The sequence below is a fragment of the Gymnogyps californianus genome, chromosome 2 (genome assembly GCF_018139145.2).
Source record: "Gymnogyps californianus isolate 813 chromosome 2, ASM1813914v2, whole genome shotgun sequence".
Lineage (NCBI taxonomy): Eukaryota > Metazoa > Chordata > Aves > Accipitriformes > Cathartidae > Gymnogyps > Gymnogyps californianus.
Window position 1 is genome coordinate 17,494,197 of NC_059472.1, and position 17,702 is coordinate 17,511,898.

The 17,702-nt window shown below is 34.7% G+C and overlaps 1 protein-coding gene across 3 annotated transcripts in view; it reads left to right on the forward strand.

Annotated features, from left to right (window-relative positions):
- CSMD3 (CUB and Sushi multiple domains 3) overlaps nucleotides 1-17,702 on the forward strand; it is a 748,293-nt gene that overhangs the window by 344,675 nt on the left and 385,916 nt on the right. For all 3 annotated transcript variants that reach the window (XM_050890742.1, XM_050890743.1, XM_050890744.1), the window contains 2 exons: nucleotides 11,543-11,646; nucleotides 16,981-17,093. In XM_050890742.1, coding sequence (XP_050746699.1) covers nucleotides 11,543-11,646; nucleotides 16,981-17,093 — 217 coding nt within the window. The remainder of the gene's footprint in view (nucleotides 1-11,542; nucleotides 11,647-16,980; nucleotides 17,094-17,702) is intronic.

Consider the following 17,702-nt stretch of genomic DNA (forward strand, 5'->3'; position numbering starts at 1 on the left):
TTTATATTGTGTTTTGGAACTAGTCTTAAACCTCATCAGTCATTTACATGCTTTTGTGAGGAAGCCCACAGTTGTCAATGGACCTGTTAGAGTGGGTCCAGAGGAGGCCCACGAAAATGATCAGAGGGCTTGAACACCTCTCCTATGAAGAAAGGCTGAGAGAGTTGGGGTTGTTCAGCCTGGAGAAGGGAAGGCTCCAGGGAGACCTTATTGTGACCTTTCATCATATAAAGGGGGATTATAAGAGAGACGGAGAAAGATCTTTTACCGGGCCCTGTAGTGAGAGGACAAAGGGTAACAGTTTTAAACTGAAAGAGGGTAGATTTTGGATATGAGGAAGAAATTTTTTACAATGAGGGTGGTGAGGACAGGTTGCCCAGAGAAGTTGTGGATGCCCCATCACTGGAAGTGTTCAAGATCAGGTTGAAGAGGGCTTTGAAAACCTGGTCTAGTGAAAGAAGTCCCTGCCCATGGCAGGGAGGGTTGGACTAGATGATCTTTAAAGGTCCTTTCCAACCCAAACCATTCTATGATTCTATGATTCTGTGATTAGTACTTATAAAGTACTTATGTATATTGTCATGGTTTAAGCCCAGCCGACAGCTAAGCACTACACAGCTGCTCACTCACTCCCCCCACGGTGGGATAGGGGAGAGAATTGGAAGAGTATAAGTGAGAAAACTCATGGGTTGAGATAAAAACAGGTTAACAGGTAAAGCAAAAGCCACACAGGCAAGCAAAGCAAAACAAGGAATTCATTCACTACTTCCCATCGGCAGGCAGGTGTTCAGCCATCTCCAGGAAAGCAGGGCTCCATCATGCATAATGGCTACTTGGGAAGACAAATGCCATCACTCCGAATGTCTCCCTGCCTCCTTCTTCTTCCCCCAGCTTTACATGCTGAGCATGATGTCATATGATACGGAATATCCCTTTGGGCAGTTGGGGTCAGCTGTCCCGGCCGTGTCCCCTCCCAACTTCTTGTGCACCCCCACGCTACTCGCTGGTGGGGTGGGGTGAGAAGCAGAAAAGGCCTTGACGCTGTGCAAGCACTGCTCAGCAGTAACGAAAACATCTCTGTATTATCAACACTGTTTCCAGCACAAATCCAAACCATAGCTCCATACCAGCTACTATGAAGAAACTTAACTCTATCCCAGCCAAAACCAGCACAATATATATTTTAAAGATTTTATGCTTAATTGAATATTTATGCATGTCTTTAAAAAAAACAACAAAACAAAACACAAACCAAACCTGCTTTATTGGCTTTTGTAAACTTCAATTTATTAGCATTTTGATCTCTGGTATACAACTTTTTGTTGAATATTAATGTTTAGAGATATTTCAAAACTGTTTTCTCCTTTTTGTTTACAGCTGGCTTTGTTGCCATTCTGAATTTTGGCAGCCTAAGAAAACAAATGTGATCTTAGATTAGCTGTGTCCAGCTTTCTAATATGGGTATACATTTCTTTTTAACCACATAGCCATGCGTTTCTATAGTCCATAAGTTGTAATTGATTGCATCTTCTCTCACCTTTCTCTAAAATCTACCATTCCTTTCTTTCATTCCTCATGCTACAATATCAAATGCTTTCCAGGTAGGGAGTTGTGTTCAGCTAGATGTAACAAGAAATAGCATGTTATTCTCAATAGTCATCCTCGTCTTTTTCACAACTGCAGTAAAGAAGATATGGAGGGACAATTTTACGGAAGAGAGAAACTTTATGTAAATCAGTATCATCTAACTTTAGTCAACAGAAGTTTAATTGCCATAGTTGGTAGAATTTTTACTTTAAACTCTCTCTCCAGTTAATGAAGAGAGGTTTCACTACAGATTTAATATCACTATTAGTTTCACTAGAGGTACAAATCCTAATGTACTGATTAATTATTTATGCTAAGAGGAATGTCCAAAATAGGCAAGATTAATTTCTCTCCAAATAGCTTATCTGTAGGAAAGCACTAGCTGTGAAGGTAGTAAGTGATCATTTTTGAACAGATGCCTAATTTTTAGTTGATTCAGTTTTTACAGAAACACAGAATGGTTGAGGTTGGAAGGAACCTCTTGTCCAACCTCCTTGCTCAAGCAGGGCCACCTAGAGATGGTTGCCCAGGACCATATCCAGACGGCTTTTTAATATCTCCAAGGAGGGAAACTCCACAACCGCTCTGGGCAACCTGTTCCAGTGTTCGGTCACCCTCTCAGTAAAAAACTGTTTCCTGATGCTCAGACGGAGCCTCTTGTGTTTCAATTTGTGCCCATTGCCTCTGGTCCTGTCCCATCAGTGAAAAGAGCCTGGCTCCATCCTCTTTGCACCCTCCCTTCAGGTATTTATATGCATTGACAAGATCCTCTGTGAGCCTTCTCTTCTCTAGGCTGAACAGTCCCAGCTCTCTCAGCCTTTCCTCATAGGAGAGATGCTCGAGTCCCTTAATAATTTTTGCAGCCCTTCATTGCTCTCTCTCCAGTAAGTCCAAGTCTCTCTTGTACTGGGGAGTACTGGACACCACATCCAGATGTGTTTCACCATGGCTGAGCAGAGGGTAAGGATCACCTTCCTCGACCTAATCGCAGTACTTTTCCTAATGCAGCTGAGGATACTATTCACCTTCTTTGCAGCAAGGGCACATTGCTGGCTCATGTTCAACCTGGTGTCCACCAGGAGCCCCAGGTACACTTCTACAAAGCTGCTTTCCAGCTGTATGGCCCCCAGCATACTGGTGTGTGGAGCTGTTCCTCCCCAGGGGCTCGACTTTGTATTTCCCCTTGTTGAACTTCATGAGGTTCCTGTTGGTCCATTTCTCCAGCCTGTTGAGGTCCCTCTGGAAGGCAGCATGACCCTCTGGCATATTAGTCACTGCTCCTGGTTTGGTGTTGTGGCAAACTTGCTGAGGGTACACTCTGCCCCATCATGCAGATAACCAATTAAAATGTTAAACAGGACTTGTCCCACTATTGGCCTGTGGGATACACCACCAGTTATTGGCCTCCAACTAGACTTTGTGCTGCTGATCACCACCCTCTGGGCCTAGACCTTCATTCCTTTTTCAATCCACCTCACTGTCTGTTCACCCAGCCCATACATCAACATCTTATCTATGAATATCTTACAGGGGACAATGTCAAAGGCCTACATGAAGTCCAGGTAGACGATATCCACTGCTCTGCTCTCATCTACCAGGCTAGTCATTTCATCATAGAAGTTTATCAAAGTTGATGAAGCATGACTTCCCCTTGGTAAAGCCATGCTGACTACTCCTGATGATTTTCTTGTCCTTAACATTCCTGCAAATGGTTTCCAGGATTAGCTGCTCCATGGCAGTATTAATGTTAAATAAAATTATACCTCACTATAAATAATTTAAATAAAATTATACCTTAGTCTTATAATAAATGATGGATTCACTATATTTTCCTACTGAAACTATTCTTCTATAATCAAATATATAATAACACAATTATTTTGATGGAGGGACCTGTGATTCTCTGGAAAATTATGGAGGTAAAGACTATCAATCAGACAGCAGCATTTCATTAGCTTATACCATCAGATATAAATGCACATCATTTACTTACTGGGAAGTAGTCAGACATCCTCAGCACAAAAGCAGTTAACCATCCTGAGGGCATATGAGGACACACAGATATAAACAGGATGTATTTTCTTCTCCTTGCCCAGTTTCACTTCTACCAGTGAATAAGGCAACCAGAGAATTCCTTTTGATTGATGAACAAAGGGTGGGCATGATATCATTAGCAGTCTATAGGTGTTTTTTTTCTAGTCAACAGTGAAAACTGATAAAAGTAGATATCTTGTGGATATGTTGCAGTGAGATGGATTTCTTGCTGTTGCTTGTATGTTTGGATCATTCATACTGTGGTTTTTTGCAAGATAATGTTGGTAGAAATAGATTTCTTTATAGATCAATAATAGATATTCTGGCACTGGAGAGGTGGCCAGAATTTCCAAGTCCAACCTTTCCCTCTCTTGCTGTCTTCTAGGTACAAATGCCATTCCCACACCATGTTAAAGTTAGTTACTAACCAGTCATTTCCTTCCGTGTCTAGATCAAAAATTTTATCTTCTTTTCTAGTAGCTTAATAAAAATGAGTGAAATTAACTTAATTTTTCATACAACCACTAGTAATTTTTAGATGTATAAAGAGACAGCATTTGCAAAGGTTAAGATATTTGATGTGAGAAAATATGGCAAAATCCAATCTGAAATAATTGCTTAGAGGTAAAAAAAGCCCAAAACCCACAACACAATATTCTGTTTCACAAAATAGAAGTTATATAATAATTTGTATTGTTGGGAACATGATAAACACACTGACTTAAGTAACAGCCAATGTGTTTGCTTAATAATTTGTTTGTACTCCTTTGTTTCCCTTTGTGGATGCTATATAGAGAGTTGAATTAAATTGTATAATTACTTATTTTTGTTTCTTTGTAGAAGGCTTTATTTACAAGACAACTTTTTTTGTAGAATACTTCTTTTTATTTGGGCTGCATAGGTTGATAAAATGTTGAGACTGTATTCCTCTGATTCATCAATCTCAGAAACTCTTCTTGTGAATGCAAGCTAACACAATACAGATCTTACTTCTATGCAAACAGAAAACTATAACTTGAAAAATAAAAATATAATTTCTTCATGTTGTTATTTTAGTGTGCTATCCTCCCATTGTAAGACTTCCCAATAGTATTTGTTCTCAGGACAGTGAAGGACTATATATTTGTTTTCAATTATTGTGGCCCCAAAGTAAATCATTCTAAATGACCTTTACAAATAACTGGTTGCAGGATTAGCATCTATGGAAAATTAAGTGACATTTAGCATTAGTATTGGAGTTAAAAAAACCAAACCAGAACAAAAACCCCTTTTAAAGAACTGCATGAAAGAAACTACATGATGTGTTTACCAATGACTCTGCAAAGCAGAATTCACCTACTATCTGTAGGACTGAGATTACTGGCAACCATCAACATAATACTCCGGGATAACCCCATCTGGTCTTCAGCTGTCTTCCCAAAAGAGCACAGTTCTGAAGATCCTGTATCTGCCAGGTTTGCGTGGATCTTTTGGCTGCTTTACAGCATCTCAGATGGTACTACTTAAATATATTTATGTGAGTGAATTCCATCTTAGATGTCCACAGTGTAGACATCCATATATAAATGCTCAGTCGCACTTTACAGTCAAGGAAGAGAAATAGGTAGTTCTGAGCTGTGGTTGATCTAGCATGTGTTATCTACCTTTTGATGAAATAGATTACACTCTAAACATGTTTTTTCACTGGTTATGAAGAAGCCTACATCAAATATAGAAGTTTGCACTGTAGACGTCTACAGTTAAGTATGATGAATCCTATTGCCAACAAATAGACTCAACAATATAGAAGGAACTTTCCAGTTCAGCTAGTGGGTATTTATCTTCTGGAATTCTCTTACAACTTTGTGTGTCATCTGCTTTTTTCTATAATGTTCTATAAATCTCCAAGTTTTTTTTCTCCTTTTCTTCCCCCTCTCCCTCTTTTCTCATCCCCTCTGATACTCAAAGATTAAATTAAATTTGAAAGGACAGAAGTGCTTAATATTTAGGCTGTTTCATTTTGGGTTGTGTTTTGTTCATGTAATAGGTGACTACCAAAGAGCCAATTAAACTATTGTTATGCTACACAGCATTTCTTGGACATTCTGAATCACTGAATTACATGCAATGTGCAGCAAAATAGTACGTAATAATATTGCGTTCTTGGCAGGATGTTTTAATTCACATTTGTTCCTTACTATTAATATTATCTAAGGTATAGCTCGTTTAAGCTATAACTTAGCTTAATTTTTAAGTACTCTTCGGAGGAGAAAAGATTCATAACATCTTTAGAAACTTCATCATTATTTTGCTGGTAAAATGTCAAATTTTATGGAGTGAAAACGTTACTATACATCTGAAAATATTTTTAGAGTTACATTTGCATTGGAAGCTTTAGGATAACAGATGCACATATGGAAATACCTACAACTTTAAATCTTTACACTTCCCCTTCAGAAGCAGTTCTGAAGCACATATACTTGGTTCTGTTACACACCATTCTGCTTTGTATGTTTTGAAATTTTAAAAAGTTAAGTACTTCACCTGAAACACTGCTTTCCTTCAAAAATCTTTGGGGAGCTAATTTCATCAGGAACTAGACACACAGTCGTACTGAACAATTGTCTGGAAAGATTGCTGTCTGGAACACATCCTCCTAAGCATGTTCTCTCTCTGAAGAGTTGTAGGAAGTTCTCAAGTTAGCCATTAACTATTCAATAAAGTCTTCTCCCATGTTACTTCTGAGCTGGATAACAGACTCAGTTTTGCCCAAGGAATGGGTTCCAAAGGATATATTCCAAGGCACAGAAAGGAGGTATGTCTACTGAAATTTGTTAGAAATTAGATCTCTGCTCCCATTTCCTCCTTTGGAAAAGTCCTTGCAAAATTATTGGAGACCAAAGTACACCATCGTAATTTTCAAAGTTATTTTTCAAATAGGACTTTTTTTCTGTATAGCTTGGATAATAATCATTAGTATTACTGTCTTTTTTTGTTTACTTGCTTCTGGGTCTATAAATTTAATTTAATTTGGCAATTATAAGTTGTTTATTGCTTCTAGGTTTATAAACAGCAAAAGCAGACCGGGATGTGGACAGACTATTGCCTTCCTTTTAGCTACTTTCATATTTATTTTAGTGAATAAGGAGTGTACAGCTCAGCATATTTTATTTTAAATAAATTTGTTGTTTATACATATGTGCGTATATGGAGGAAAAGGAAAGAAAAGATTCCTTTTTCCTGACAGTAGTGTCTAGGGACATGTTTAATAATATCCTCTGAAACAAAATTCAAAATATGATTAGTCTGTATCAAGATAAATATAGTAGTCTGCTACCTGCTGGATACATCACAAAAGCTACTATAAAAGTACAAAATTTGGGGGACTACTGCATAGCTCTTTCTGAAAAATAAGAGAATAATAATTATTATATTGCTTAAGTGAAGATATTCTTCTCAGTTCTGAAGCCATACAGATAGATATCTGATATCATTAGTTGACATAGTGTTTGAAATAATAGATCACGACTATAGTGGTAAACTGTCTCAGCTAGAGTTCTGCATCTTCAAAGTTTCCCTCTTGTGCCTGCCTTCCAGAACCCACTTTTGATAGTATCATCCTTTTATCCAGAATCTTGTAGTTCAGGCAAATCATTGGTGAAATATTTTTGTTCATAGTATTGTTCCCTGAAAGTATACCTGACTGTTTGAAAATATTTTGTGGCCCCTCTGCATTTTTTTTTTTTTCCCAGTTTTAAATGAGATTGTGGGGTGGGGCATAAATACATTTTAAACATGATCACTGTTTATATGGATCAATAAAAACAATGGATCATAATTATATTAATGATGCTTATATTTTGCTCGGGGAAACTGGAAAAAAGACTTTACTTGAATTTATAGATCAAGAAAGATTACCTGTCCCTGTGCTTCTGATTACTGTGCATGTACTAACCAGATCAATAGCAAAATTTAGTAATGCTAATCTGGTTTAAAAATATGTAGAATATAGTAATAAATCAGCACAGTTTTCCCTGAAGTGTTTATTCTTACAAATGATAATAGACTAAAATGTAGAATTACCTTGAGGTTTTACTCTAATGTTAAATTGATTCAAGGATGCCACCCACCTTTGGTCTGCCATTTCCAGTTTTTTCAGAAAAACAGAAAAAGACAAAATGTTAGATGACAAATAAAAGCAGGATTTTTGGCAGGTTTATTACAAAGTTTTAAATTATTTACTCATCTTACCTATATCTCAGTTTTTATTTTGAAAGGTTCCAGCATGTTCAACTTTAAATGCTGGTATCGTCAAAACACCTTTTCAGTATTCTAAAGGGAATAATCAATATAATGAGCACTGGCAAATCCAGGCGTCTTTGGGTCTGATCAAACCAAATCTGACATTGTAAAACAAGGACTCTGAAAATATATCTTATCACTAAGTATTTATTTTCTTGCCATTCAGGGATATTTGCAAAGATTTCAAGTACATTTTGTATTGTACATTGTGTACTTCACATGTCAAAGACAAACAGCAGAGGATGAATTTCCAAAAAATATACACAGTCGTTTTTCACAGTTACAACCCATAAATGCTTATGCACTATGTTATGTAGTAAATGAGTTTACTGCCTCTTGCATGTTGGATATTGACAGCTCTGCTGTTGTTAGATGTTATTCTTGCTCCATTTGTGCAAATTCCCTTAAAATTAAATATCTTCAAGTGTCGACCGACAAGCATATTTGCCAAATAAATGGCAAGTTTACTTTGTGAAATCCTAAGTTTGTACTGTAAATCAGCTCAGGTTTGGTATGTTAAACCTAAGTTGAAATGGGTTGTTTATTAGTAGGTTACATACAGTTGCTTGCTTACCCTTTAATGATCTGGAGTTATGAAATATTTAATTTGTCCTATAATGTGTCTGGAGTAGTTATTGGTACCTGTTTCTAACTCTCTTCCAGCAGAGGTATGCATGGTACACAAAATGATTTAGTGGCTCAAGCAATAATATTTTACTTTTTCCTATACATAAAATATGATCCTATTTGGTGGTTACTGTTTCTGGTTTTATTTTACTGCTGTCAGTTTTGTACAAAATTGCAGCATTTTCTAATTTTCAGTTGATCCAGAAACTTTTAAGAGGAAATCATGGTAATAATAGCTGCAACAATAAGATTATCATGTTAACATTCCAAATGTTTATAGCCAGTTACTATAATACAATATTTTATTTTTTAATATATTCTTAAATTGTGAAAGTTATTAATGACTTCATTACTACTTCTTGTCTTAAAAATGTGACTCTTCCGGAGAATATGATACAAGACAGATGTAGACTAATCTATGCATGTGTGGCTTTATATAAGTACACTTTTCGAAGTCATACCTATCCCATTATCACAGTTTTAGGTGAGTTACGAAGAGAGTGGGCCAGAAATCTTTTAATAAAACATGCTTCTCTGAAAAATGTTAATGCAGAAAAATGAAATAATAAACTTTTTTTGCATGTACATCTATTTTGATTAAAAATCAAAAACCTTTCTTCATCTCAGAAAAGAATTTCAGATTGCAGAAGAAGGAGAGATTACATACATCAGAGCAGACAATAACCTGCTAGATCGCAACAGAATCATCAATAATTTGGGGATTCACCAGAGACTAGTGGAAACATTCAAGCCAAAGCCTATCATTTGAACAAAAAAATCAAATTTAGTTATTTTTTCATGTTCCACAGTATTCCCTAATGAATCAGATATTTTTCATGGAGTTCTCTTACTTTTTTATTTGTGAGCATTGTTAAAAAATAATGAAAAAGATCTTAAATTTCTCCAGTGAAATTAAGAAAATATTTTGAACCTTAACCATATGAGTAAAGATACATTTTTTTTTAATTAGGGCTGACCAGAAAAAAAATGCGTATCTTGAAACACTTGTAGAAGAACTTATGTTTTCCTTAACCTCTGTCCTCTTCTCTCCAATGAAATACACGTAGCATGGAATATTGTTGATTGTGCTAAAGAAAAGCTGTTTTTAGTTTTCTGACACTGCTTATAAAGACAAGTACTTCAACTACAAATAGACACTTTGTATCAATTTGGTGGTACTCAATTAATATAAAATATCTGAAAGGATATGAATTTAAAAAAAAGATTACTGTTGCACTTACCAAGAAACATATGATAATGAGATCAGATTTCTTCTTGTGTTTAATGGAAAATAGGATTAGGATTTAGATGCATGAACTAATTATGCAATTTTTTTTTTAACTTCTTGGATTTCTTATTATTATGAATAAAACATAATTAATTATCTATGCTGTAGCACTTAAGTATTGATACTATTACAAAATGTGTTTTACTAAGTGAAATATACTTTCAACTTGAATTCAATACTAATATTATTTGCCCAGAAACTCCTATGTTTTATTGTGACCCTTTGTCCTGTTCTGATGTAACTGCACATCTAATTGCATGTAATTTAAATGTGGACCAAAAATGAAGACTCTTTTCTTTTTTCTTTTTTTTTTTTTAAGCAGTGAATGAAATATGCATCAGCCTTAAATCTAGTTAAGGATTTCAGTTTAAATTTCTATGTCTAGGCTTACAAATTTTGTGGCTAAAACAACACAAACTAGAATTTTTTTTTTTACACTAAGAAGATTAAGAAGATTTATGTGTGGTTTTGTCTGCTTTACTCAGACAATTAGAGCAAATCAGCTGCTTGCCTACACAATTTTCCATGTCCTCTCCATCTGGGCCCTCTTAACTCTCTGTACTTGATGGTATTCCCTGGGTTGTAACACACACATACATGCATATACATACACACGTTTGTATATGTGAATATGCCAAACTGGCTGTTCCTCAGTGTACTTATAGTTCCCATGTACACCTGTAAAGAAAAGTGTTTCTCCTCCCTTCGGAACAAATTACAGTCCTCAGAACATACATCAGTTTCTCCAACTTGCCTGTACTGGCTTTTGTTCATAAAAACATGTCCTTCTTCAATTACCAGAACCCCAGTGTAACAAAGTAATATGAGCTTTCAAGGATGTGGTATTAATCCATCAGAAGGGCATCCACAGCTTTAAACACAAACGCTCTCAGTTCTCAATTACAATAATAATTAAAGACCATTTATTACAGACGTATTAAAAATTCCTAGGCATAAGTATTCTGTCATTTTGATCTATATGAAAATTTGGGGAACTTCTATTATTTTCATAAAGACAGAGTTAGCATGATTAATACATGAGTGGGAACAATATGCTTTATTTTATTTTCTAATAATATGGTTGAATTTTCCTCTAAGTGAAAAATTCATTATATTCTTAAAATGGAGCTGAATTTTTATCCTTCAGCATTAAATATGCATACTGCGGTTTAAATTACAGGATATGAAAAATGCCCATGCTTCTGATAGCTGCATTTTACTCAGGTTCATGAAATAAGAAAATTACTTTTACCTTTGATCCAGCTTTATCCTACTTGAGCCAGATTATAGATGTCAGGAGTAAATTATGTTCTTCACCTTCACTGCATTTACTCAGTGAAGTACAATTATTCAGTTGTTATTTGAAGACAGTTGTATTGCATGAAGTGCAATTAGTTATGTTGCCCTTTGAGTATATCTTAATCAAAATGTAATACAATTATCCAGAACTGTATTAAACATGTAACAACTACATAAATAAGTGAAATGATGGTACTTTGAGGAGGTCAGCAGAGTGATGATACCTTAAAGTTATTATAATTCATATTTCATGAACCAAACCTGTTGGGTTAATTACAACAATTTATTGTAAAATATACTAAAGTTACATGTAATTATTAATTGGAAAATCTCTTTTATTTACACTGCTGAAAAGCTTATTTACAGACTAACCTCTCAGGTACGTTTCTTTATTTCTAAAATATGTTTATTTATTTTATTTCCTAGGTTATTCAGATAAATTTTGAAGAATTTGATCTGGAGATTGGCTATGACACACTGACAATTGGTGATGGAGGAGAAGTAGGTGATCCTAAAACTGTGCTTCAAGTGTAAGTCTTTTGGATTTACAATTTGTATGCATTACAGAATATCATTAATGTGTTTTTTGATGGGAGTAAACAGTGATTAGAATCAGGTAAATCTCAACAAAAACTAATCTTACTGAGCTTCTAAAATTACTGAAGGTGACAGTTTAAATACAATGTTATATGTTTGCTGTTTTGAAGTCAGAAGGAGATGGGCTAGTCATCAGAAAAGAAAAAGATAAACTAAAAACAGAAATTTTAAAAGACACAGTTTGTACATCCATGTGTAGACATGTAAATTTTTAGGGGCTATTGTGCTCCATTTATAAGTGTGTTCTTAAATTAAAACTGTATAAGAACATAATTGAAAACAGATAAATAGATGACTGACATACATAAACTCTTACAATCTCCTAGCAAGCTTAGTATAACAAAAGATGTACTATAGGACCTTGACCTTTAAGTGTTTATTGACTATTGTAGATAACTCAAAAAATGAGTTAGTATAGTGAAGAAAATTACTACAGAGAAAATCTGAGTAGGATATTACCTAAACCACATATGATTACAAATCAGACAGCACTGAGTATTAATAAGATTTTTATCATCCATTAGCACACTTATAGAATGTATGAGCCCGGATATATAGAGATATATGTACTTAACAACCACTGATTAACTTCAGAATCCATATTTCTTAAATACTTGTGATGATAACTAGTCTTATAATAACAGTCTCAAGAAGACAAATTCTGAGTCTTATTACTTAATTTGTAAAATTTTGAAGACAACAGTATAATCCAGTGATTCTGTTTACTCCCCAGTCATTTGAAAGTATGCGGAACACGGTAATTAGATATTACTTGTAGTCTGTCATTTTATGTAGCTCCAATTCCATTCTGAATAAATAATTCAATGTTTTGTAGGGGAAATGAATGCCTATTAAAATACACTGTATTTATTTTTTTCAAATCTGACTCAATTTTGTGAAAAAAAAATAACAAAAATGTTGTTTTTAACATATTTTACCCATAAGGGATTGCCTGCTATTTAGAAAAGATTTTTGGAAAAGGCCAAATAATATTTAGCTGCCATTTTTAGATAAACTTGCCTCTCAGTAAGTACCTTACGTTATCACTAGTTCAAATGAGTTACAAGTTTAAAGCACAGATCAGAACAGAAGCAGATGCGATAAATATTTAGTACAAAATGTCTTTAATCAAAAAACCAAAAGAATAGCAAAATTGGGATTCCTTAGAATGATATTCCCTGCAGTATATTTAATGGAAATGTATTAATACTATTCTTATATATTGTAACTTTCTATTATTTACCATAAGAATAATATGAAGAATTTGGTTTGAGTGCCCTAAAACCAATGCTTACCTTTTTTCTTTCCTAATTTCAACTCATTAATACTATTAATTGCAAAACTTTGAGCAGAAAATACACTTGTTTCAGGATTTGCAGATTTTCATCATGAATTCCCCCTCATGTTTATCCTTCAGAGGGTGGACTATCTGACCGTCTATTTTTAATTTTTTTTTAATCGTTCTATCCCTTCTTATCAATTGGGAGACCAGGATTTGGCCAAGTATTTCAGGTGTAATTACTTTAGGGTAATGCAAAGTTTGTTCAGTGGATTGTAGATGTGCTAATTGTTACTAATAATAGTTTTGAGAAGTGGGGAAGTACTGTAATTTCTATTTTATAAACAGTACCAGTCCTTCAAAATACACTTCTGATAATGCTGGCATTCAATTTCAGATATTCTTAGATTCCTGAACTATATTGAATATCCTCTCATGTGGAAAGAGCATTTATTAAGCACCAGTTCACCAGGTCTTATTAACATTTAACTAAAGTATTGGTTTTCATTGGTGTCTGAATTACAGTAACTCACTGAGGCACAGTACAATGATATATAAAATTTTGAGTAATGTAGTAAAGCTTTCTGTCCAGATTTTATTTCTTTAAAGATGTTAGTATTTTATAAAAGTATGTCTGATGAAGAGACTTATGTTGGGGAGAAATGATGAAATTACAGGATTAAACTTGTCATGACTATAAAGGAATTCTGAATAATTTTCTTTAATAAAAGAGTTAATTAGAATTGTGAAGTGTTAACATATGATAAGAGAATCTGTTCTGTAAATAACTAGGTAAAAAATTTTAAAGAATTATTACCATGGAGATCCTGGAAAAGCAAAAAATACCCCAATTAATTTGTGGGGTTTTAATATTAAATAACATTGTATAATCAGCCACATGTATATTATTATTGTTTACCAGTGGAATGATCACTGATTATTCTGTGATCAGAAGTATCAATGTCGAAGTTATTAGGATTGAAATGTATTAAAAAAATTACATGGAAGACAGAACATAGTTGAGTACTGTAAAAAACCGTAAATCTTTTCTCCTGTGAGCCATGCAGACTTTTTCTGAGATATGATGCATAGCAAATAAGTCAGCCACTGTATGATTTAATTTTTGGATTTTAAATTTTAAAATAATTATCTTTCCTCCAGCAAATTGCTGAAGAACATTGGTTTGAATATGTCTGGTTTACATGTAAATGATGGGAAAACATTTATCTTCCAATTTAGCGAAGTTAATCAGGAAACCTATCCAAGTGTTTAATCCACTACTTTTACTGGGCACTGCTAGATATGAAGGTTCAGAACCAAAAACTGAATTTAAGTGGGATTTAGATAGATTTATGCTTCTTAAATTGTGAATTGCAGTCCTCATAATTCCTACTCTGCTGGTGCTAATCGCAGAAGTAGCTAAACTTCAAAGCCAATTCAGTACTTGCCATTAAGTTTCCCTGGGTGCCTATATACACGCACCCAGCAACATGACAGACTGTTCCAGCCTAGTGAACCTAGCACCTAAGTGAACTTAAATCTGAATGGAATGCATTTTTTGTGTGTTTGACAAGATGACTAATATGAAGGCATTCTTAGTGCTTTCCTATGGAACTAAGGTCTTTGCAAGATGGAGCAGTGTTAGGTTTTATCACCAAGGGATAGAGGGGAAGAAGGAAAAGAAATGGTGGGGCCTCCTTCATGCATCAGCCACAGCACTTCTTCAGGATGTTTGGAAGTCTGCTTTCAGCAGCCTGGTCTGACAGTTGCTGCAGGTGACTCTTAATGTAATACGCATCTGGGCACTGGCTCCTGTAACACGCATTTGGAAAATCCAGTGCACATGGCATGAAACTCATTCTTACTCTTTTAGTATGCTTGCTGTGTTGGGTGTACGTGTATCCAATCTCCCATATTACAGATCGTCTTCAGCAGATGGAAAGGAGAGTATTGCAATCTTCTGAATATCCTCTAACCTAGTCTTCAGTGTACCTTCTCAAGGGGAATGTATGTCACTAGTATGTGGGAGGGGTAGTTCTGGAGTCCTAGAGGAAGAAGTGGAAAACACCCTGCTAAGTGTCGTAACTGTTAAGCTGTTTAATAAAAAGGGAGGCATCATAATCGCATCTTTCCATGTCTACTGTTGACAGTGTTCACTGCTCAGCTTTTGAAAGGGAAGGTGTAAGAATCTACTTCCAGGAGAGGAATCTAGGTAATGAATCCAGGGTAGAGGAAGTCACATAAACCCCAGGAGGAAATTCATAGGATTATTCCAGGAAACCCCAGGCTAATTCATAACTGCAGAGTGTCATTATTATCTTAAATAGCTTCCTTCACATAATGCTGTTTTTTCTGGATCTTATTGCCCTGTGGCTCCGAAGTCATCCCAAATATCGTACAGGGATCCCTAAGCACTTAAAAAAGAGCAACAAGTGATTTCTGTGTTCTGTTGATTGATTCTTATTTTCAAAAATGCATTTTCAAATGGTATTTTTCCCCATGTACTATTTAATTGAAAAATATTGTTTCTGAAAAAAAAATGTATTTATAATTGACTTCAGAAAATGGAAATGATAATTTATCATAGAAATTATTCTCCCTGACACAACAAAGAGATTAGTATTCCCAATGGCCTTAATATTCCCAAAATGTACTGTCAGTCACCAGCGACAATTACAAAACTCTGTTGGCCATTACATCAGTGTTGTTTCTGAGGAACATCCTGTTAATCTATTAATTTGGCAAAGACTGAATCCACTGAAGACACTTTCCCTTAGTGTGGGAATGAGCAGTTAGTACATTATTTTGGCCAGGCATTTACTTGTTCAATTCTGGCAAGAGTCTTTGTAGTAGCTCCATCTGTGAACACAGATGTGGGAAATAGACATGAATTTCTCCCACAGCAGAGTATTTCATACAGAAACAAGCTAAAAAAGACCAGAGGGGAGAACTAAAATTAACTGCAAAATATATTTAAAATAGTCCATTTGAAGTTTCAGCTAGCTTTAAAGAATGGTTAGAACTGCAAAAAACAAACTAACAGTTTTCACTCTTATATAGTCTTGTGCTTGTGATCCATTTTACAAGAACTGAAAATGTTTTAGTACTTTCCACCATTCTGTTTTAGCTGATAAACTCTTACCAAATTTGAGACAAAGTTTTGGGAAAAAAATGCAATACAACATAAAACTGCAGCTTTCACAACATTTCCTTTTTGCTATCACATTATTTCATTCAGCAAACAGAATGAACACTTAGGATCACATTGACTTGCAAATTTTTGCAAACAATATGAAAAGTGAAAAAAAGAAAAAATAAATACCAAGTTTATTTTTTTCTAATTAATCAACATCCTGTAACATTAGGAGGTTTTAAAGTTGTGACATCTGTTATTTTTGTTCATGAAGGAATGAATACCAGCTGAGTCTGTCAGCCACGTTCTTCTATTGTTGTGGTAGAGGTGATGAAGGGAGGTGAGAGAGTGCAGGGAACACATGAACCTTCATAATAGTATTGCTATTTAAGAATAACAACTTCCTCTTAAATATGCAATGCATGTATTGCAAAGTGAATAATTGTATACCAGAGAAATACTTTTTTGGAAGAATAAATGTAGTGCCTCATTATGAGCTTCTAGTGCCATTTGATATGCCTACATGTATCTGAGTCATGCACACAGGACTGCCAGTTAAGGTTCAGGATTAGGGGAGATGCATGTCTTTCTGGACCAGCAACTGAAAGTGAGATGAAATATTTCAGTCCTACACAAGCAGTAGTTGCTTGTGTTTATAGACTGCTACCAAATCTGCAGTCATTGGAACCTTGAGAGTTGTATTGGCTAACCAGCCAGTAGATAACTAATCTGGTGTGAGCTGAATACAATGAATTTAAAAACAAAAAACAAAAAAACCTTAATATTTAGATTCCTTACAAAAAAAAAAAAAAATTAGTTACTTACTGGTTTTACAGATTTTTTTTCTATCTATAGGTTAACTGGGAGCTTTGTACCAGACTTAATTGTGAGCATGAGCAATCAGATGTGGTTGCACCTTCAAACGGATGAGAGTGTGGGCTCAATTGGTTTCAAGGTTAACTACAAAGGTAACAATACATTATTGAAAGCAAATTTAATGGTGTACCAAAAATTAAGCCAATATTATGAAATGTTTTTCTTTCACATTAGGAGATGAATTCTATTTCCAGTTCTGTCAGTTTTAAAAACAAGAAAATGGAAGCTGAGTTGAAAAAAATACAAAAAATAAATTTGTTCTCTTTAAAGGTCTTATATCACATGAAACTGCACACTTTTTATTTGGTGTGTTCTTACAGCAGTTGATTTTTGGCATATAGTTTTATATTTATTTTCTGTTATTTCATGTTGAAAAATATTAAAATTAAATAATTCTGTGATTATGTAAAGCTAAATGCATAAAGGAAATGAATACTTCCTACATTCTTTTGAAAATTAATCATACCTACCACAACAGAAAAAAACCACCGCAAGTAAAGGATTTGAATTACTGATGAGTTTTTGGCCAAGACAAAGAAAAACTTACCTAATAATGCTGGGTTTTATGGTCTTAAAATGTGAGGGATCTACAATGCATAGCATGAAACAGCTGTTGCTATTTGATGCTTCTGGGAGAACATACAGTTTTCATATAGCATGAACAGCAGAATCAACCAAAAACTTAAGAGTAACATATACAT